Raw genomic sequence first — 22,942 nt, 5'->3', positions numbered from 1 at the left:
AGATGACAAATTCTCATTGGTCAAAGCTACATAAATGAGTATAAAAAAAATAACAAAATAAAAAATATAAAATAAATATATGATGAGTTATTTGACCAATAAGTGATTATTTATTTAAAGATGTTTGAGAAAATTCAAATTTTTTCTCATCGGTTGTTTGGATTTTCTCAAACATCTTTAATAAAATAAATATAGTGATTATAATCATCTTCATAACTTGGTCGATTCATAACTTGGTCCATTTTCCTTCAAAAATAACCCAGGACGAAATTCGATCGTCTTCTGTTTTGGTATTAAGATTCTGCATTCGTTAATTGTTTTAAACAAAATTGCAGGTGAACTCCAGATGTTATAGGTATTGAGATGGCTAAGGAACAGTGGAACATTTGAATCGTTTATTTCAGAAACAGCATAAGTCCACTTTTTCCAAAAATTTTTTTTTTGGAAATTTCTCATTTATGTATAGTTATTCATCTTCTGAAAAAAAATTAAGTATGTCAGACCCCATAAAATACGAAAACTGAAAGAAAAGGGTTCAAAATATATGGAAAATTTTCACCCCGTGACAACATTTTTGACTGTTAAATACATGACTTTTTACCAGTTTTAAATTATTTTGGCAGCAATCTTGACACGCACCCCCTTTTGTTATATATCTATTAAAAGGTAAAGAATTACTCTATCTATATCTATTAAATTCATTAAAATTGTACTCAGGATTCAAAAGTTATAGCCAGATTTCTGGTTGTGGCAGCATTTTTAACTCTTGAATAATATGACATTTTAACAGTTTTAAATTTTTTTGGCAAACATCATGACACGCAAGCCTTTAAGTTATACATCTATAAAAAGGTAAAGATTTACTCTATTTAATTTATTAAAATCGAAAGTAGGGTTCAAAAACTATAGCTAAATAAAAACAAAAGTTTTACCACAAAAATTTTGTTTATTTCAGAAACGACATAAGTCCACCGACTTTAAAGGCTTAAAAACCCGCAAAGACCTAAAAAAAAGTTTATATTTTAAAGGTTTCTAAATGCATCTTAGGCTAGATTATAACTCGGCATACTCTAAATTTGAAGTGTTGTGGAATTTTAAGTAAAAAACAGTTTTTTGTTGCTCCTGAAAAGTTTATGCTCATGGACTTATGTCGTTTCTGAAATAAACGATTCATTTGCAGGCACAAATAAACACCAAAACTATATCAAATAAAAATCAATCTGAAAAGGTAATCGATTTGCTAAGAAAAAAAAAAAACTTTACTAAACGATAACCTCATTTTTAAATTTTCGTCCGTTGGTACAGCGAACAGGAAGTGCACTTTTTAAACTTCAAATTGGAATAGAAAATGACTGAGAGGAGCTACAAAATTAATTTTTGCGCAACAAATTTTGTTTCGCAAAGTTACAATTTCTAGAAAAGAAAAACATTTGAAAATTCAATTTTTTTGAAAATTTTGACCGTTACATATGAAATTGAGTCTTATTTTAGCGGAATATTGAATAACAAAAAAACTAATCGAGCTACAAAATCGAGGTTTTTGGATTTCGTCTTAGTCTAGGTTACTTCAAATTTGTGCAAAAAAAATTTTTTAATTTCGCATTTTTTTGGATTTTGGAAGGTCACTTTTGAGCTATGTTTTTAAAACAAAATCTTTATTTCAAAAACGGTTTGAGCTACAAAATTGGGGTTTGTATCAAAAATAATGTATTCAAAAGCTACAATTAATGAAAAAAGGAAAAATTTTAAATTAGTTTTTAAAAAAAAGTCTCCACTGGCCTCATCAAACCGGAAGTGCACTTCTGAAACTTTGAGTTGAAATAAAAAATGACTGGGTGGAGCTACAAAATTAATTTTTGCGCAACAAATTAGCATTTAATTAGCTACAATTTCGGGCATCAAAAAAATATTAATTTTCCTACTTTCGTCCGCTAACTTCAGTCTTATTTTAGCGGAATTTTGAATAACAAAAAAACTGTTCAAGCTACAAAAACCAAGTTTATGTAATTGAAAAGCATTTAAAAAGCTACAAATTTGGAGGTCAACTAAACTTATTAATTTCAATCATTTCAGATTTTGTCCGCTAACTTCAGACTTATCTTAGCGAAAAATTCAATAATTCAAAAACTATGCGAGCTAGAAATTTTTGGTTTGCGCAACAAATTAGCATTTAATTAGCTACAATTAATGAGATAATTTTTTTTTGGTTCCGACACAAAGTGTCCTCCAAAGTAAGGGACGTATTAATATCACATATCAAAGAGCTTCGGATATAGGCAAGTGATCCAAAAGCTGAAGGAAGTCAGAAAACTTTTTATACTGTGACAATGAGCTTTAGATCTGCATGCATGAAATGTCAAACCTTAAACAGATAACGAGAGCAGAGAAGTTGAAATTGGAAAATCTAAGAACGGAAACGATCCACATGAAAAGCGGATTATTCAACAAACTGAAAAGAAGCTTTGCCATTGGTTAGAAATGTTTAAGACAAGGTGATTAACTTTCAAGCAATCACCTTAACATTGTTTTTTAAATCAATTTTGGTCAACTTATAGGTTATAATTTTTCAAGAGCCCATTCACCCTCATACTTTATGTTTCTATTTGATTTCTTTCTAAAAAGTGCAAACTATTTTATACAAAATTTCTGATGTTAATAAAGATACAAACGACTCGCCTACATTTAAACAACTAGAGACATTTAACACCATCTCAACATATTATATAACCAACAAACTTAACACAAAGTCATCATTTATGAATACAAAAAAAAAAAACCAACACGTTTCCTCTTTCGTGCATCGTCCAACTTTACTATTTCAATCGGCCAAGTCAATAGATCACATAGCAATGCAATTGCTTGCAATATTTGTACATACAAACCTACCTTCGCATTGCAGACAGTATGAGCATGTGCCCGCCATCGCAAGTCTTTTAATTGCGGCAATAAAAAGTCTTTGCATCAACCTCAAGTAGTAAATCTCATTAGCATATCTACGAAAAATTGTGCGAGGCGTTTGTCGCGTCGCATCGTCGTCGTCGGTTAGTTGGTTTGTAGAAGAAGATGGTGCTATGTGATAAAAAAACTCATCTTCCGAACGACTTGCAAACGGCCTTGAAGAACAAACAAAATGTTAAAGACAAGTATCGAACACGAGCAAACACCCCCTTCGACTTGTTGGTCCATAAAACTGAAACCGATCAAACGGCTTTGGGAGCAAGCATGTCAACCGGCTTCTTGATATGTTTGAATTAGTGACAGGGTTGGATTTGGTTGTTTTAGGCAAAGATTTTGGTAAAAATGTTAGTAAAATTTAATTTTTAAGTGGGAACACTTTTGACCGTTTATCTTTTGATAATGTTGTTATAAAGTGAAAGCCTTGAATCTAATGAGGGTATAAAGCTTCAAAAAGATATGTTTTGATGTGAAGAGGCACAGCTACCTTTAGTCCCTTTTTCTTTGCGTACCAAGTCCAGCCCTGATCACTATCACTATCAGTTGATATTTAACCCGTTTTGGAGCAGTACAATCTTGCTGATGGTCAGTGGTCCGGTTTTTTTTCTTTTTATTTTAATTTTAAATCCGAGAAGACCATCCGATTAGCATTTAAATGATGCTCCACTCCAAGTGGTTTAATAGCGACTTTGGTAAGAGCTGGTTTGCAAATATTTTTTCAACTTCAATAATTCGCATAAAACTTGATTGGATTGACTGACTATTTGACTGAATGACTGTCCAACGCCCCCAGAGACAACTTTAACCACCAAACAACCAGTGCGTGATCCCCCTGATACCCTGATGAGACTAACTCACACGCGAATGTCTTGAGAATTGACATAAAATAAAAAACTAAAACCAAATGAAAACGAAATTATTGATGGCTTACTGGGGTACAACAACAATAAAGTTGTTTGTTAGTTGGTTGTTGCATCATAGGTCAATAGATTTCTTGTTTGTTTGGTATTAAATAACCCATAATTCAGCGCTGGCACAAGTTAATGGAGAAAAAGGGTGATGTAGATGGCAGAAACTATGATGTACCACACAATGTCGACTGCAGCAGCGACGTTGTGTAGTTGCGGCGGCAGATGTTGAAGTTGGCTTCAATGTTTGTCCGTGACATTCATTAAGCTTGCTCATTAGGAATTGGAGGGGGGCTTTCTTTGGACGGATTCATTGAGGGAATAGTTTAGTTCTTGGTTGCAAAAGAGGCAAGCCTGTGGACGTGAAGTTCATTTTGGAGTTAAGTATTTTTCTTTTTTTTTTCCATTTGCTAGGTCCGTTTTGTTGGAAAGGTTATTGGGTTGTATTTGTTGGAAATTTTGTGGCGCTACGTATGAAGAAGAACTTTAACGTATTCCCTATATGGTTTGATAAACATGAGCTTACCTTACTTAAATGTCATTAGATTTCTAATTCTTCAGTTTGCTTTTAGGGGCATTTTCATTTTGCGCTTACGCTTGTTGTTCGTAAGAATTTAGGAATTGGGTTAAGAAAAAGGTTAATTTTAAGCTCAAGTTTTGTAAAGACTTCGTTTTGAAAGCTAAAAATTTTTGATTATAAGAATTGCGAGAATGATATAAGGTCTGTAAATATAAATTTTTCTTTGGCAGCAATTATGTTCTAAGATGTGACTACAACTACTACTCTCGTCACTGTCTCACATAGAAGTTCCAGATTCAAAAATGCATAAGTAACATCTCGACACTTTAAAGGTAATGAAACTTCTCCAACTGGAATTTATGCTAAATTCCTTAACCATAAAAATCATCTATACTTGAATTTCGGAATTGAATATTATTGAGTTGTTCATTGCATAGCTTTTTTTGAAAACGCATGCGTGTTTTCAAAACAACTTTGAGCCATTTTTCCCTGCACCTTTTATTTGTTGCCAGCAGAAGTATTATTCTTTTTTTTTAAGGATTAAAAAAAGCATTTTCACAATGAATGAATGAACAAAATAATTTCGTAAATTAGGTTTATTTATAACATTAGGACTAGACAACAAGTCTTCTTATTGATATTTCTTTCAGTAATTGATAGGAAGTTCACAAAAAAAAAAGACAGATCACAAAGCTATAGCTTAAACTTTTGGTTCAACTGGCAAATGAGCACCTTGGGGTTGGAAACCGTTCTTGTCGGCAATGTAGGTGACTTGGTAGGTGACACCATCATCACCGATGTAGCTGAATTGACCCTTAACTGAGATAGCTTCATCTTCCTTTCCAAGGTTCTCAATATGACCTTCTTCGCTGGCAGACTTACCATCGCTGGTTTCAACACTATTTTTCCAAAAAGGATAAGAAATTAATAAAAATTCAAAGCGACAAAAAGATAATGATAACTTACTTGTATTGGTAGCTTTCGGGTCCTACTTCAGCATCCTGACGGGTGACAACAGCATCCTGGGATGGTGATTGTGGTGGAGCGGCCAAAGCCAAACCGAAAAGGGCAACGAAAACAATGGCGAATTTCATGTTGAGGTTGTTATGGTTGATTGCTTGCTAGAGACTTGAATGACTTGCAATTGGTCATTCCTCATCATTTTATAATCAGCAAAACTATAATAGACAAATGCAAATCGCCAATGAAGAATTCATAAAGTAGCGCATATTTGGAAGTTGATTGAACGAGTTCAGCTAGCTTTGTCTACTTGTAAGCCATATAAATGCATATATGCACGCATAATTTTTGCAAACACAAAAACATCTTCTTTTCAAAGATAAATTTTATAAATGGACGTGAAGATAATTTATTTTAAATTGATCATGCTTATGGTTTTAATGAGCGATTTATGTATATCAAGGTTTATATGATGCAGTGCTTCCGATATGACTGTCTTTGGAGTTTTATAGAAAATGATACAATAAATTATTCCGTCCTATAGAAAAATTTGCATAACCGAAACTAGATTACAGTTTAAATTGACACATAATACTGTTTTTACCTGGAAAAGTTTTATTTTCTCGAAAACGGCTCCAATAATTTTGTTAAGAAATTTTAATCTTAGTTTCAAAATGAGTTCTCTTTCAATGAACATTTCTTTTTTTATTAAAATTCATGATTAACGGTACCTGCCACAGAAATGTTTTTTTCTATCTTCATTTCTCTTAGGGCGATTTTGTTCACTATTGCACAACTTGGAGCAAACTCTCAAGTTGACAAACTTGAGAGTTGACTTTAACTTGAGAGTTAAAACCAAAGTTGAGAATCTATGTTGTTCACTATTTTTTTCTTAACTCTCGAGTTTAAAAAACAAAAGTTGGCCAACTTTCAGTTTTGAAAATATCCCTGGGATATTTGTGACAGCAAAGACAAATAATGTCAGTTTATAATCATCTTTTTATGTTTTTGTCATCAGTTAGAATTTTAATTAAGTTTGTGTTTTATTTTTGGTGTTCAAAATGTCTAAGATTTTTTATTAGTACGATTGTACGTGCGCGCCGCCGTTTTTCAAGAATTTCAAATTCAAATCATTTGATTGATTTGATAAAATTATATTATTTGTATGGCTGTCAGTAATATAAAATGCGGAGTAATTGAAATAAATGTAACTGGATAGATGTGAATAGCGTCGGAAATGGTCTTTAGCACCAGAAAAAAATAGTTTTTTCACAAAGAAATTTCTAAATTTGAAGGTTTTAATAACTGTACATTTTGATAATATGTACATAAGAAAATAAATAATGCAATTCTTTCTCTTTAAATTTGTCTTTGTTTTCGTTTTGTTTTTGCATCATATTTTTTTCTATGAATTTGTTCTTTTCCATGAGCAACATTTTATATCGATACCACTAAAAAGAAAATGTTATTTTTCGATTTTTTCCTTCGGAACATTAATTTTTATCACAATAACTGCCAACAAAATTTTGACAGAAAAATAAAAAAATAATAATTTCAAAGCAAACTCTCAAGTTTGGTCGGCAAACTTCTACTTTTTCCGGAAGTTGAGAAAACCGAAAGTTTATAAACTCTCGAGTTGAGAATCGAAAGTTAAAAACGTCAACTTTGCGTGAACAAAACAAAATCCAGAAGTTGAAGATAAAAATCCTCAAGTTATGCTCAACTTCTAGTGAACAAAATCACCCTTAAACAACTTGTTTTAACAATTTTTTTTTTGCAAAAGTACTATAATTTTTTTATAATTAAAAAAAATTGTTTTAAATTAAATACGGGGCGGTGCTACGGGGCCCCAACTGACGCTAGGGCTCCGACTGGAGACAATGTAGAGAAGGAAACTGTTATTATAAATAAAGTAGAAAAAATATTACCTCAGGGGCTTCAAAAAATGCTACTAAAATAATTTAAGCGACCAACAAATAAAACTTCTGGGGCCCTCAAAAAAGAGAATGGCGTATACATACTAGACTGGGCCAAAAAAAAAAAATATTTTTTTTTTTGAAATTAATATCGAAAATCTTGTTCAGGACGATGAAAAAAAAATTTGGTGAAAATTTGAGCCGTTAAAAAAAATTTTAAGAGGTCTATCATCGGTGTTTTTTATTTTTATACATGATATGACGTTTTACAACAGAACTGCTAGACGATCAAAGTAAAAAAAATTTCTGTTCATTTTTTCTTATATAAAATTAAATTTCCTACAAAAAAGATCTTATTGAAAATTTTCGTCAGACGAGCCGTATTCGAGTAATTAAGCTTTTTAAATCGAAGTGTTTTTTCAATTTGACTGTTTCACTTTGGAATTTTGTGATGAGCAAATAAGTGAATAAAAAAATAAAATCACGACAGATTCTTATAGGAAATTTAATTCTCTACAAAAAAGGTCTTGTAGTAATTTTCCCTAAATTGAAATCTAAAAAAGTTATTCACGATTTAAATCGAGAAAAAAATTAAAAAATCAATTTTCAATTTAAAAATTTTCTAATTCAATGAAAATTCAATATTTTCAAATTAGCAAGATGTTTTCTTGTAGGGAATTAAACGTTCTATAAAAAGTTCCTTGGCAGCAAATTAATTGCTTTAACCGTTAAGAAGATATTCGTATCAAAACCAATGCCCACTGATTTCAATAGTTTTCTTATGACAAGTATGCATTTGCGATTTGAATACGATTATCCTCTAAACGGTTATAACAATTAATTTGCTGCCAAGGAACTTTTTATAGAACGTTTAATTCCCTACAAGAAAACATCTTGCTAATATGAAAATATTGAATTTTCAGTGAATTAGAAAATTTTTAAATTGAAAATTGATTTTTTAATTTTTTTCTCGATTTAAATCGTGAATAACTTTTTTAGATTTCAATTTAGGGAAAATTACTACAAGACCTTTTTTGTAGAGAATTAAATTTCCTATAAGAATCTGTCGTGATTTTATTTTTTTATTCACTTATTTGCTCATCACAAAATTCCAAAGTGAAACAGTCAAATTGAAAAAACACTTCGATTTAAAAAGCTTAATTACTCGAATACGGCTCGTCTGACGAAAATTTTCAATAAGATCTTTTTTGTAGGAAATTTAATTTTATATAAGAAAAAATGAACAGAAATTTTTTTTACTTTGATCGTCTAGCAGTTCTGTTGTAAAACGTCATATCATGTATAAAAATAAAAAACACCGATGATAGACCTCTTAAAATTTTTTTTAACGGCTCAAATTTTCACCAAATTTTTTTTTCATCGTCCTGAACAAGATTTTCGATATTAATTTCAAAAAAAAAAATATTTTTTTTTTTTGGCCCAGTCTAATACATACGTGTTGCAAGTCAAAGTGGCATAAGTCGGAATTTGCTAATTTTCAGGAGAGACATTTAAAGTTTTTTGAATCATTAAAAAATGATTTTCGTTGTATAGGTACACTGAAAAATTTTCATTTTTTTTGCTATGAGATGGTATACTAAGTTTTATAGAAAACGCAATATTTAAAAAAATAGTTTGGAGTTATGCCGTTTTTCAAAAAAATAGAACTATTTTCGAAATTGTTTTTTTTTTTCTGACTCTATGAAAAAGTGCCGTTTTGCATGTTATTAAAAGACAAAACTAGAAATTTAAAAGTGTTATATTATTTTCTAGCATAAACGAAAAACATAAACAAAAACTTGTTTAAATTCATCATTTTAACTGAGTTATAGAACCGGACTTACGAACAGTATAATACGACAAAAAAGCCGAAATGATGAAAAAATCGGTGCAGGGTCATAAGTCCACGGGCCAAAAGTCCATAATGGACTACTGACTCACTTGGGTGGGTTATAAGTCCACAAATCAATTATGGACTTACAACCCATCCAAGGGTGTCACAAACCCACAAAAAAATGAGCCAGAACTCCATAATGTCGAAAAAGTTGTGGAAGGTGCTTAAGGAATATTAATTTGTAAAGAATGTTGAAACGTTAATTTTTTTTTCAACAATATTTGTAAACTGATTTTTTAGTTTTTTTTTGTAATATTTTTTTTTTTTTTTTTTTTTTAAATTTTATGTTTTTTTTTTCTTAACTGACTCGAGTTTTGTTTGCTTATTGAAGTAATTTTCGAAAACTCGCACAAAGCAAAGAAGAACAAAATTTTGTTCAAAAGACGATTATTTTGGAGTCTCATAGTGATAATCGCCACTTATTTGGGGAACTATGTATCTCGCAAACAAAGCGGGCTAATTAATTATCACATGGAGATTAAAAACAAATAAATCCAAATTAAATGGCGGAAAGCGAAGCGGAAAACAATTTGCTCACATGAGAATCTATTTAAATTGCACAAGGCAAACGCGAAACGGAAAAAAATTTTGCCCACGGGAGAATCAATTTTGAGGTGTGAAAATAAAAATTCGCGCGTAATCTAGTTTTATTCAAGCAAATTTTTCTACGACCGAATAAAACTCCAAACGCAGTCATACCAAAAGCACTGATATACTTAAATCGCTCATTAAAACCATAAGCATGATCAATTTAAAATAAATTATCTTAACGTCCATTTATAAAATTTGTCTTTGAAAAGATGTTATTATATTTGCAAAAATTATGCGTGCATATATGCATTTATATGGCTTACAAGTAGACAAAGCTAGCTGAACTCGTTCAATCAACTTCCAAATACGCGCTACTTTATGAATTCTTCATTGGCGATTTGCATTTGTCTATTATAGTTTTGCTGATTATAAAATGATGAGGAATGACCAATTGCAAGTCATTCAAGTCTCTAGCAAGCAATCAACCATAACAAACTCAACATGAAATTCGCCATTGTTTTCGTTGCCCTTTTCGGTTTGGCTTTGGCCGCTCCACCACAATCACCATCCCAGGATGCTGTTGTCACCCGTCAGGATGCTGAAGTAGGACCCGAAAGCTACCAATACAAGTAAGTTTATCTTTATCTTTTTGTCACTTTGAATTATTATTAATTTTATTCATATCTTTTTGCAAAAAATAGTGTTGAAACCAGCGATGGTAAGTCTGCCAGCGAAGAAGGTCATATTGAGAACCTTGGAAAGGAAGATGAAGCTATCTCAGTTAAGGGTCAATTCAGCTACATCGGTGATGATGGTGCCACCTACCAAGTCACCTACATTGCCGACAAAAACGGTTTCCAACCCCAAGGTGCTCATTTGCCAGTTGAACCAAAAGTTTAAGCTATTGACTCTTTGTTATCTTTGTTTGTCTTTTTATTGTGAACTTTTTATCAATTACTGATAGGAATACCAATGATAAGACTTGTTGTCTAGTCCTAATGTTATTCAATAAACCTAATTTAGTAAAAATTTGTTTTTCATTCATTTTTATGTTATTGAATGTGAAAATGTTTTTGTTTTTGTTAATCTTTTGTAAAACAAGTGTGATTGGTTTTCAATTCATAAGAACAACAAATATTTCCATGACTTAAAATATGCAATTTATCAGGTATGTAAGGCCTTCAAAATTGGCAAAAAATTACTCATTCTTTCTTTTTTTTAAATTGTTATTCTTTGTAGATTTTCAGATAGAGGATTATCAGGACACAAGTTTTTTTTTAATGTTTTCATCAGAGTTTTGATAGTTCCTTTTTCGACTATTTGATCTAAAAACGGATTTAGGTCAGACACAGTTACGATCTTTTGTTAAATTATTTCCATTTTAGTCAATGTTTGAATCATCCTTTTCCTTTGAATGTAGACCAGGCATGTCAAACTCAATGGTTACGAAGGGCCAAAACAGCAAGATCAAAATTTTTATGGGCCGCAGAAAAAAGCAAAACTAAAATTTTTATAAAACAAATTTATAAAAAAAACAGGAAGAATGATAACATTAATGTAATCCATTTACCATGTTTTTTCTAAGACCAAAGTTAGTTAGACTGGAACTAATAGGTACTCTTAATGACTTATGAAAGTAACAGCTCGCATCTTCAGGTACATTAGGGTGGGTCAAAAAAATCGAAATTCTTTTTTTTGAATTGGTACTCCGAAAAATTGATTGCTAGACCCCTCTAGAATATACACACCAAATATGAGCTCTTTATATTAATGGGAAGGTCCTCCGCTTTGCAATTTTCCATTTTTACATCAAGCTTCTACTAAAAAAAAATAATTTTTTTATTAATTGACTTTTTAGCAAATCTCTTTTCGTATTCTTGTAGGAAATTGAACGCTCTAAAAAAAAGGCCTTATACACTTTTTTCGTTTATCTAACCGTTGAAGAGATATTTGAGGTCCAAAAATTGAGAAAATCTTTAAAAATTCGTTTTTTGTTCTTAATTTTGTTACAAATTGAAAAATTATAATGATCAAACGCGCAAGACATATTCTTGCTGGAAATTGATTGTTCCACAAAAAAAGTCTTATTAACTTTTTTCATTGATCTAACCATTCTAAAGATATTCGAGGTCAAAGTTAAAAAAAAATAACAAAAACATTTTATATTTTTAAAAATTTTCCAGCTCACTGAACATTCATTATTTTCAATTTAGCAAGACGTATTCTTGTAGGGGCTTAAACGTTCTACAAAAAATCCCTTGGCATCAAATTGATTGCTTTAACCGTTTAGAAGATATTCGTATCCAAATCGCAATGCATACGGGTCATAAGAAAACTATTGAAATCAGTGAGCATTGGTTTGGATACGTATATTTTCTAAACGGTTAAAGCAATCAATTTGATTCCAAGGAATTTTTTGTAGAACGTTTAAGTCTCTACAAGAATATATCTTGCTAATTTTAAAATAATGAAGTTTCAGTGAATTAGAATTTTTTAAAAATATAAAATGTTTTTATATTTTTTTTTTAACTTTGACCTCTAATATCTTTAGAATGGTTAGATTAATGAAAAAAGTTAATAAGACCTTTTTTGTAGAGCAATTAATTTCCAGCAAGAATATGTCTTGCGCGTTTGATCATTATAAATTTTCAATTTGTTACAAAATTAAGAACAAAAAACGAATTTTTAAAGATTTTCTCGATTTTTGGACCTCAAATATCTATTCAACGGTTAGATAAACGAAAAAAGTGTATAAGGCCTTTTTTTTAGAGCGTTCAATTTCCTACAAGAATATGAAAAGAAATTGGCTAAAAAGTCAATAAATAAAAAAATTATTTTTTTTTAGTAGAAGCTTGATGTAAAAATGGAAAATTGCAAAGCGGAGGACCTTCCCATTAATATAAAGAGCTCATATTTGGTGTGTATATTCTAGAGGGGTCTAGCAATCGATTTTTCGGAGTACCAAATCAAAAAAAAAATTTTCGATTTTTTTGACCCACCCTAAGGTACATTTAACAGGAAAAAGAGCGAACAAAATCAAGAGAACTTGTCTTTCAAAGACATAAATCTGCAAGCCATATTCAGTATTAAAGTTTAAATTTTTTTGTGGATTATTTTTGATGCAAACTTACATACCTAAATTTGACATTTATCATCAAAACCTAAACAAATTTCAAGACCCAGAGCCGTTTGGTAGGTTAAATCAGTATATTCGCTTTTTAATTCACTTTAAGAAATCACAGAATTTCTTCTTATTTAAGCCACGAGATATTATAAAATGTATAATTTTGTTTTTAAGTACATGGTCCATACTTATTTATTAAAAAAAAAAATGGAGTTGGGAGCACAAAATCTAAATTATAAACTTAAACTCAAAATTATCAAAAATGTAGACTGGGCCGCAGAGTTAATTGTTATGGGCCGCATGCGGCCCGCGGGCCGCAAGTTTGACATGCCTGATGTAGACCATTGACAAAAAACAAAAGAAAACTTATAAGGTCCGAATTCCGCTTTTGAAATTATAAAGTCTTGATCAAAGATTAAATTAAAACTGTTTAGAGTCCTTGCACACAACGGAAAAGGTTTGAACGATCAAAAAAAGTTTGTTTTGTTTAGGGTTGTAAACATATGCAAACAAAAAAGAAAAAACAAAATGCATTCGAAAAAAATATGTATTGCAACTGAAAAAAATTTGCATACGTACGTAATAAAAAGTTGTAACTGAAAAATATTTGCATTAAAAAAATATTTGTTGCAACTGTAAAAATATTTTGCATTAACATAATGTTATTGCAACTGAAAAATTTCTTGCATTGAAAATAAATTTTTTATTGCAAATAAAAATATTTTATATTGAAAAAAAAATTACTGCAATTAAAATATTTGCTGCATTGAAAAAAAAAAATGAAATGCAAAAAATGTGTGCATTAAATATTTTTTTTTTTAAATATTCGTCGAATTTCTTACAATAATTATAACTATTTGACCTTACATAAGGTTCAATGTTATGGTTGACTTAGCTATGTATGGTCAAATAGTCAAAACTGTAAGAAAACAAATAACCTGTGGTTTTCAGCAAATAGAGGTCAAGTTTTGAAATTTTAAAAATATTTTTTTATTTGATGGATTTAAATGAAAATTGTTATACAAAAGAGTCTACGTAGCGGCATTGAATAATTATATATAGAAGTGACACCGATAGTTTCTAGCGCCACTCGATTTTATTTTTTCAGATGTATCTACTAAAAAATCCCCAGAGAGAATGGAGCTTGTCCTAGAACCTAGAAAATTATGTTTCTAAAAATTTGTTTATAAAAAAGGAAATTTCACTAATACAAACATAAGGAAACAAATATCAAATAAAAATAAATCGTATCGACACGTCGACATCCTATAATAGAAAAAAAAAATAAGGAAATTTTACTCACAATTAAACATAAAACAAATAACAAACAAAAATAAATCGTATCGACACATCGACATCCTATAAATGAAAAAAGAAAATTATGAAATTTTACTCATACATACAAAATTACACAAATATCAAACAAAAATTTTGAAAAGTTAGTTGGCATTATAAATGTATCCATAGTAACTCGAAACTAAAAACCAGAAAACGAGAATTTGAACAAAATTAAATATTATTGTTGTATATCCTAGGCACGTTATATGTAGCTTATAGGGCATGAAAGTTACCCTTATTTCAATAGCCCTATTAGCGTAGGTGACAGAGATTGCTATTTTTTATATTATATTTTTTTTTGTCAATATATTATGAAATGCGTAACAATTAGAGCCGTTTTTTGCTGAATCGAAACTTAAGCATTTAATTACAACATAAATCCTTATGTGACAGTTTACGCCGAAGAAAAAGTAGAGCATAAAAGTTTATGTTCAAAATAAATTATTTAAGGTTCGTTTCAGCAAATGGCCCTTAATGAAAAAAAGAAAAGCGTTAAAAAAAACTCAACGTAATATTGTAAATCAGGTAAGATTTCAAACCAATAAATCGATTTGGCTCAAACTTATGGTTTATTTTTGTTTCCAAGGAGGGGAAATTGAAATTGTTTAACGGTACCAACTAGAGATGCTGCGAATAATGATTCGGCCGAATACCGATCATTCGACCACGCTTATACATTTACTTACTATTAGGCTAACTTACACCTAACCTAAATTGTAATTTGTATGCAATTTCGTAAAAATCATTAATCAACATTCAAAACTAAAATGTTAAAAAAATTTAATTTCCGTTTTTCGAATATTTGATTTTTCAAAAAAAAGTATTCAATTTTTTTTAAATCCAAAAACTATTATTTTACAAAATTTTCTTTCTGTTTTGTATTTAAACTATGTTTATAAATGCTTTTGTATAAGAAATTCGTTGAAATTGAACTGGTAGTTTAGCAGAAAATCAGATTTGAAAAAAAGGTTCTACGGTAGGTTAATAATAATTTTTAAAAATTTCCTTGATTGCCCAAAAACTATTATATAATTTTTTTTAAACAAAATCAGTGGTACCGTTCTCGAGAAAATAAACATTTCCGAAATTGGTATATGACAGGTATCGTTATTTTTGGTAAAAAAAAATCAGTTCAAAAAACCCCTCTGGAGAGTCTCCAAAAAATGCATAGCTTGACTATATAGTATCATGACAAAATAAAAAGCATTTAAAATCTACATTCTTCTAGTTTTAGGATATTAGAACCAAATATTTTATTTCAAATGGTGAAATAGTAAAATCATTTTAACTTTCCAAAAATTTGTATTAATAAATATAGTTTAAATTTTAGATAAAAAAAATTTAAAAAAATTAAAAATAAAGAAAATTATCCAAAAATGGTACGAAAAGATTTTTTTTCAAAATTTAACATTTTATAAAAACTTTAAATTTGCATTTACAGCTGCAAATTTGAACAAAGCCGTATATCCAAAGTTCTTGTTCGCATACATAAATCATTTTAAGCAAATAATCGAGGTAGTTTCGTATTGTATTAAAATACTTTGAAATATGTTTTCAAATACTTTAACATAATGTGTAATATAGCCATATTGTATGAACTTGATCCTTACCTACTCTTGCATTATGCGGTTTAAGAAAATAGTAAGTATATGCCACATGCATGTGGACAACATTTAAATAATGTGAAGTACAACTTTGGCCTAGATCTTATTACAAAAAGCACCCTAATCAAAATTAAATAAACTCTCTATTGTTGAAGAAAATCTTCTTGTCGTTAATTAAAACAGAAAAAGAAAATCCTTTCAAATATACAAAAGAATAAAACTTTCAAAAATAAATGTTCAATTCAAATATTACAAAAATTAAAAATAAATTCAATTTGAATATTACAGAAACAAAAATAAACAAACACACTTCTAACACAAAACAAAACTAATACAACTACACCAAATATAAATAATATTGTAGTTGTGGTTACTTAGTAACCAAAAGTCCTTTTCATTTTTCGGCCATCGAATACACAATCCTAAAACGATTGTGGCAACACCCCTCAAACAAAGCGGATGTTTTTTCTGGTGTCACTTCTATATATAGTTATTCAATGGTAGCGGTATAGTATTAAAATGTCTTAAACATTTTATAAGTCCTCTGTGTTAGGTTTTTTTTTTTTTAAAATACATATCTACCTATGTATGTATTTAAATTTTTTGGAAACGTTTTGATAATTTTTCTTGCGTGGATAATAATATCAATTTAATTTTTCTGGAAAATTTTCGAATTTTTTAATAAAAACAAACTATTTAAAAAACGGTTCTTACAATATTCGAAAAAAAAATTTTTAAATGCTGTTATACAAGAAAATAAATTGCATAATGAGTTTGAATATATTAATTCCATTTCAAAATGCGTTTTCGCCACTTAAAAACAATTTTTAATTGTTTATTTTTTGTTTGAATTTCTTATAAAATTAATGATAAAATAAAAAATTTCGTTTTAAGAATGCTTTAAAAAAAAACTTTAACATTCTAAGCAACTTTTACTATAAGAGCAAGAACGTGAGTTTTATATTTTCTAAAAAAAAAAAAAAACTAGTGAAAGTGAATTTCATACTCCGTTTAAAAGTTCATCCAAACATGTTTTTAGAATATAAAAAGCAATTTTATATTTTTTAAAAAATTTTAAAAACTTGAACCATACGTGAAATTGATCTTTTATGATTTTTTACATAAAAACTTAAACACTCGAAGAAAAAAGCTTTTTTTTTTTTAAATTTAAAATTAAAATAGTGTTTTTTTCTGATGAAATTAGTATATGTTCTAATATAGAAAGAAAGAAAATATTGAGTTTGCTGGTCTTTTATTGCATAAACAGTCAGACGACATTCTTGATTTTTAACATAATTTGTAAATTTTACAAGTTTGTATTATTATTTGACTATTACTAATTAACTAATGTTTTGTAAGATACTATGATTATGTGTTATTTATCAAATATGTCTTTCACTTTGCATTGAAATTTCTGGTAGTTATTATGTATATTATTATAAATGTGCACTTAAATTTATTTAAACTCTTCATTATAATCTTCATAGCTTCATTACCAGACATATAAATATCAAGTTGACAAAAAGAAAGTTATTAGAAAAAATCTCATTTAAAAGTTCGTGCATCAGCTCTTTTGTTTGGGTTGTATTGTGTGTCAACTAACTGCCCAAAGAAAATAATCCAATTAGCTTTAAACGTTGAATAGGTTCATTAAATAATATTATAGAAATGGACCGACGAGTTGTGGTTATAATTCAAAAATAATTGAGGCTTAACAACACAACAATTATGAACAAAGGCATTCTCATATTTTCTTTTAAAGCTTATAATTTAGTTTCCATCATGCAAGGTGTTACATGTTATGTCATGCATGTAAGTTAATGGTAATTTAATTAATACATCGATTCCATAAAAATTTTGAATTTAAGATTCTTGTTTTCATTCACGGCCAACTAAATTCCAGGTTTGGGTATTACTCACTTTCACTAAGTGCATCTTCGTTCTGCCAATTATCGGATTAATACAGATTGGCATGTGACATCTTTATAATAAAAAAATAACAAAATACCACAAAAAGTGTTAAAAACCGGCTTAACAAGATATTTTAAGGGTCCAATAGTTGTTCCATTGCATAACCAATCAAGAACCAATTTATGCAGAAAAGATGTAAATGGCCAATGCAACGCATCATGCGTTGTATCGTCCGTCGGTCGGTCGTTGTCATTATTCTTTCAATTAAGTTTCTTAAAGAATTTCCACAAATTCAACATTTGTGCGGGGTTAGAAGCTTTGCACCATCATCTTCTTCATCCTCTTATACCATCTGATATGGAGACAAAATGCCAAGACACATCGCAATTGCAAGATCATCGGAGGCCAGAGTGCGGAGGTGGTAATGGTTTTTCAATAAATTTGTAATGGCTGCAGACGACGCGACGATGCGATGACACTTGTTTTCTTAAGGCAACTTGCAATGTATAGTTATGCGCTCTTCACGCGTATTTGCCTAGACCATGCTTCGACATTAGATGGTGTATGTTTATGTGTCACCAATGATGGTGGGGGTCATCTTTATGGTTGCACTTGCAACTTGTATAAAACGAAGTACAGAGACTGCAAGATTATTATTCTCAGTGAAGATATTCCATAGAGTAAGCATTAGGATAATTCCATTTGTAGCACCTACATCTTTTTAAACCATCTAATCATGAAATTGGTAAGAATTTACAATATATATTGGAAGTTTAAATGTTTTAAGTTTTGGTATTTGAATATTTTTCAGATACTAGTCCTTGTTGCAGTCTGTGCCATAGCTTCAGCAGCTCCAGCAGATGATTCCAAAAATGCAGAAATCATTTCATATGAAAATGAAAATATTGGAATCGATGGATACAAGTTTTCGTAAGTTTTTAAAAATCAAAGAGTGCTTTTGGAGTTTCAATTATAAATGGCATTATTTTTTGTAGATATGAAACAAGTGATGGCACAAAACGAAGTGAAGAAGCCACTCTCAAGAATGTTGGTACCGAAAATGAAGCAATTTCAGTTCGAGGAACTATTTCCTGGATTGGTGCCGATGGTGTAACTTATACAATCAATTTCCTTGCTGACGAAAATGGATTCCAGCCAGAAGGTGATCATTTACCCAAGCGCAGGTAAAATGGACATGATATTTTTGGATACCAGGATTTAAATGAAAAAAACCAACAATGAAGATGTAATGAAGTGAAAAAATGAAGAGTTTTGTAAATAGTTAAAAAATAATTTAATATTATAATGAGGACGGTTCGAGTCAGTTTTGAAAATAAATAATGTGTGTTTTTGTACTACCTACTACTGATAAAAATATTCAAATGTGTTTATTAATTTTTGTTTTCTACATTGAAAAATCAACTTGATTTTACCAATTCGAAGTTACTTATTGATCTTAGGCCCAATTTATTGACTCTCCATTAAACTTAAATCGCCATTAAAAAAGGGAATTTTAAAATTAAAAACCAAATTCGTTTAATTCAGTCTCTTTTAAGAATTTTTTTGAAGTTTGGAATCATTAACTAATTGAGCATTAAATTTAAAAGTCGTTTTAGTTAAAACACCAAATTCGGCCTTTTAAGAGGGATTTTTAGAGCAAATGGAGGTCTTAAACAGGATTTCTATTTATTCACTCTCCATTAGCGTCAAATGTCATTTCATTCATTATTTTAATAAATAGAGTTTCAGTGTCAGTTAACAATTAAAAATTAATGAAACATGCATGAGTATGGAAAAATGGAATGGCGAAAATGTGTTCAATCAATTTCATAATACCAACGTTTGGTAATTGGTAATTTTGGCTTACAGAACAAGTCGTTTTTGTGTTGTTTTAGTTTAAACGACATGTACGTTATAGGGATGAATTGCTTCAGATTTTGGTCACTACTAGCATTTCTCTCTCGTCAGACAAGAATAGATTTATAGGCTTGCTAGAAATTTTTGAAACTATGGGTATGAGGGTTAAATGGACAACACTCTATTTGAGATTTTTAATAGACACAAAATTCAAAGAAATTAATGCATTTCTTATCCACTTCGCAGAGCGCAGAAGAGCACATATAATATAGTAGATCTACTAGAGAATATCTACACGACTAGTGAAACTAATCAGGGTTGAGATGCTGCGTAATCCTAATCATCACAAAAATTGCAATATTTTCAGCATTTGGTTTCCACTGGTATATCGTAATACCTTCTGTAGGTTTTTGTCTGGCATTTTAGCTGCAAAATACTTATGGGCCATGATTTTTTTGTTTTTATGTTGTTTATCCTTTAAATCTTCAAATTTAAATATATTTTATTTGACAAAATCGTAGCTTTTGACAGTTTAATTTTTCAAAAAATAGAAAATCCCTGGGATATTTTTAATGGAGTTTTAAATTTAAAGTTTCCATTAAAAGTAAAGACTTTAACTAAAGCAGAGTGAATTAAATGAATTTTTAATGATGGAAACTTAAAGACGTCAATAGATTAACAAAGCTTTTAACTAAAACGACAAATTTCAAAATTTAATGGAGGCTCAATAAATTGGCCCTTACTTTATTTAATCAGAAACAATTAAGGTTAATCGTGCAAATTATTATTTAAAAACTGTTCAGACATTCCTAAAATCTGTGTTTTATAATATACATAATAAGAAAATTTTTATTTTTTATATAACTTCTTGTGTCACGACATGTCATACATGCGAAACCCAATGAAGGATCAAGGGCTAGTGACTGACAACTTGCAACCATTCTTGTGTGTGAGTAAATAATTTGCAAGATTGGAAGGGACCTACAATTGTCAATTCCTTGGAATTTTTTGCATCCGTGACAAAAATCTTTTATTTTAGTGGTCGGGCCTGGGAATCAAATCCAGACCTCTGGCGCCACAGATCAATCATAGTTTATTGCACTAACCATCGCCTCACGGGTTTTGAAAAAAAGATGGCCTGAATAAAAAAAAAAGTGGTGGTGTCCAAAAATAATTTTGATTAATAAATTTAAAAATGATAGTCATTGTAGTGCTTGTGAATAATTTTTGCGATTGAATAGTCGACCACAATCGCAATCGTGTCACCGAGCAGTTAAAATTTTTAATCGAAAATGCAGTAAGTTTATAGGCTTTCGCTTAAAATTTTCGTATGAATGTAATTATTGGTTAAGAATTTTAAAACTTGGCACACACCAAAATTGTGTACCTGTAGTTTAAAACATTCTGGTACCGAACTGATTTTTTGGGCATCTTCGATAAGAACATGTTCAATGAGACGTGTTCGATGACATAATGTTTTATGAGACATGTCCCATGAGACATATGAGTCATGGGTTATAAATTATAAGACATGTTTCTAGACGCGACATGAAAAAAAAAACTCAATTTTTTTAATATTTGAATTTTAGTCCTTTTAGGCCCAATTTATTCACACTCTACTTAAATTTAATGTCACCATTAAGAAAGGGAAATTTTAAAATTTGAATGCGATCTGACAGATTTCTTATACAGGGTGTCCCAAAAGTAATGGATCAAACGAAATATGCTGATAGACCAACTTTAGGGCTCTCAGAATTTGGTAACTTGTTTATCCCAAATTCTTACGGTTTTCGATTTAATGCAGTTTTTGTGAAATTTCGAAAAATCCCGACTTTTCAACAGTATTTTGCTTCCTCCGCTCATAATTGATTTTTGTTTTTTACAATTCTTTCACTAAAACATTGCCAAATAATAAGAAATAATTAATTAATCAAAATATTTTTTATTTCATACGCCACTTTGCTGCAAATTAATTAACATGTTCTATGTTTTATAAAAACTCAATTTCTTTCTTTTATTTCAGAGCAACAATCTGAAAAAAATTTGTATGGTGTGGCACTGGTTTATTATTTTGAAAACTTGTCGTGTTATTGCAGTTTTCAAAAATGTATAAAAGTTCCCAAAGTTGAAGTTAGAACTGAAGATATTACAATTTAAAAGCAACAAAACAGGGCTTTTCAGAGAAAAATAACAAAGAAAAATAAACACATTTTCTCGACTGTTGTTTGTTTATTTCTTTTTGAACAAAAGCCTCAATTTTTGTTTGTTATTTTGCTCTGAAAACGTCTGTTTTTTTGCATTCAAATTAAAATATCTTTCGTTCTAATTTCAACTTTGGAGATTTGTATACATTTTTGAAAACTGCAATAACACGGCAAGTTTTCAAAATAATAAAACAGTGCCACACCATACAAATTTTTTTCAGGTTGTTGCTCTGAAATAAAAGAAAGAAATTGAGTTTTTATAAAACATGGAACTGTTAATTAATTTGCAGCAAAATGGCGTATGAAATAAAAAATAATTTGATTAATTAATTATTTCTTATTATTAGGCAATGTTTTAGTGAAAGAATTGTAAAAAACAAAAATCAATTATGAGCGGAGGAAGCAAAATACTGTTGAAAAGTCGGGATTTTTCGAAATTTCACAAAAACTGCATTAAATCGAAAACTGTAAGGATTTGGGATGAACAAGTTACCAAATTCTGAGAGCCCTAAAGTTGGCCTATCAGCATATTTCGTTTGATCCATTACTTTTGGGACACCCTGTATAATCGAGAGTGATTAAATTGTACCTAAGGCTTTTTTTATTGAAAAATCGATTTATCATCGCCAAAACGATTTCTACTTATATACATACATATTTTCAAGATATTGCTTTTCAAATAACGCCATCGGTTTTTTTTATTTTTTTAATATCTCCTTTTTAACGCATACCCCCGTATAAAGTTTTAGAAGTATTAGAATTTAGTCGAAAACAACTCGGGTCAATGTGGGTAAATGTAAACAGGGGTAAATGAAAACATGGCTCATAACAAGCTTCAGTTAAATCTCTTTGATGCATACATAAGTACAAATCGCGGAAGCATGTATCTTTTAACTTATACGTCAAGCTCATTGCTGTCAAGAGAGTATTCATTCGACGAGCGTATTTTCCGTGAAACATAATTTTTTAAAGTGCCAAACAAGTCGTTAATCTTTCAGAAAAATTAAATATTTTTGCAGATTCAATTAAGTCAGTATAATTTGCAAATACTTTTTTGTTTTTAATTTTGATGTAGATTCTATGTGATACAAGCAAATTTTAAAATACAAGACATTTATGTCGATTGGTATGTGTTTACATTTACCCCAGAATATTTTTCATAATGGGTAAATGTAAACAACGTATTCTGGGGGTAAATATAAACATATATTTTTGCTGAA

General features: G+C 29.8%; 3 protein-coding genes across 3 annotated transcripts; 2 read left to right on the top strand and 1 right to left on the bottom strand.

Moving 5' to 3' along the window:
* Window positions 1-5,072: 5,072 nt before the first annotated feature.
* On the bottom strand, window positions 5,073-5,497 carry LOC129912618 (larval cuticle protein 65Ag1-like). Its single transcript, XM_055990926.1, has 2 exons — window positions 5,350-5,497; window positions 5,073-5,282 (listed from the first exon to the last, which is right to left on the bottom strand). Exons 1-2 carry the CDS (start codon window positions 5,475-5,477, stop codon window positions 5,084-5,086), a joined length of 327 nt encoding a protein of 108 aa, XP_055846901.1. The 5' UTR covers window positions 5,478-5,497; the 3' UTR covers window positions 5,073-5,083.
* A 4,688-nt stretch (window positions 5,498-10,185) lies between these two features.
* On the top strand, window positions 10,186-10,619 carry LOC129911920 (larval cuticle protein 65Ag1-like). The gene is made up of 2 exons (XM_055989930.1): window positions 10,186-10,313; window positions 10,386-10,619. Exons 1-2 carry the CDS (start codon window positions 10,186-10,188, stop codon window positions 10,582-10,584), a joined length of 327 nt encoding a protein of 108 aa, XP_055845905.1. The 3' UTR covers window positions 10,585-10,619.
* A 7,661-nt stretch (window positions 10,620-18,280) lies between these two features.
* LOC129910910 (endocuticle structural protein SgAbd-6) lies at window positions 18,281-19,028 on the top strand. Its single transcript, XM_055988506.1, has 3 exons — window positions 18,281-18,406; window positions 18,473-18,591; window positions 18,657-19,028. The coding sequence occupies exons 1-3, from the start codon at window positions 18,398-18,400 to the stop codon at window positions 18,847-18,849; spliced, it is 321 nt and encodes a 106-aa protein (XP_055844481.1). The 5' UTR covers window positions 18,281-18,397; the 3' UTR covers window positions 18,850-19,028.
* Window positions 19,029-22,942: the final 3,914 nt, after the last annotated feature.

This window comes from Episyrphus balteatus, chromosome 2, assembly GCF_945859705.1.
Source record: "Episyrphus balteatus chromosome 2, idEpiBalt1.1, whole genome shotgun sequence".
Taxonomy (NCBI): Eukaryota; Metazoa; Arthropoda; class Insecta; order Diptera; family Syrphidae; genus Episyrphus; species Episyrphus balteatus.
This window is presented reverse-complemented; position numbering and strand designations above follow the sequence as displayed.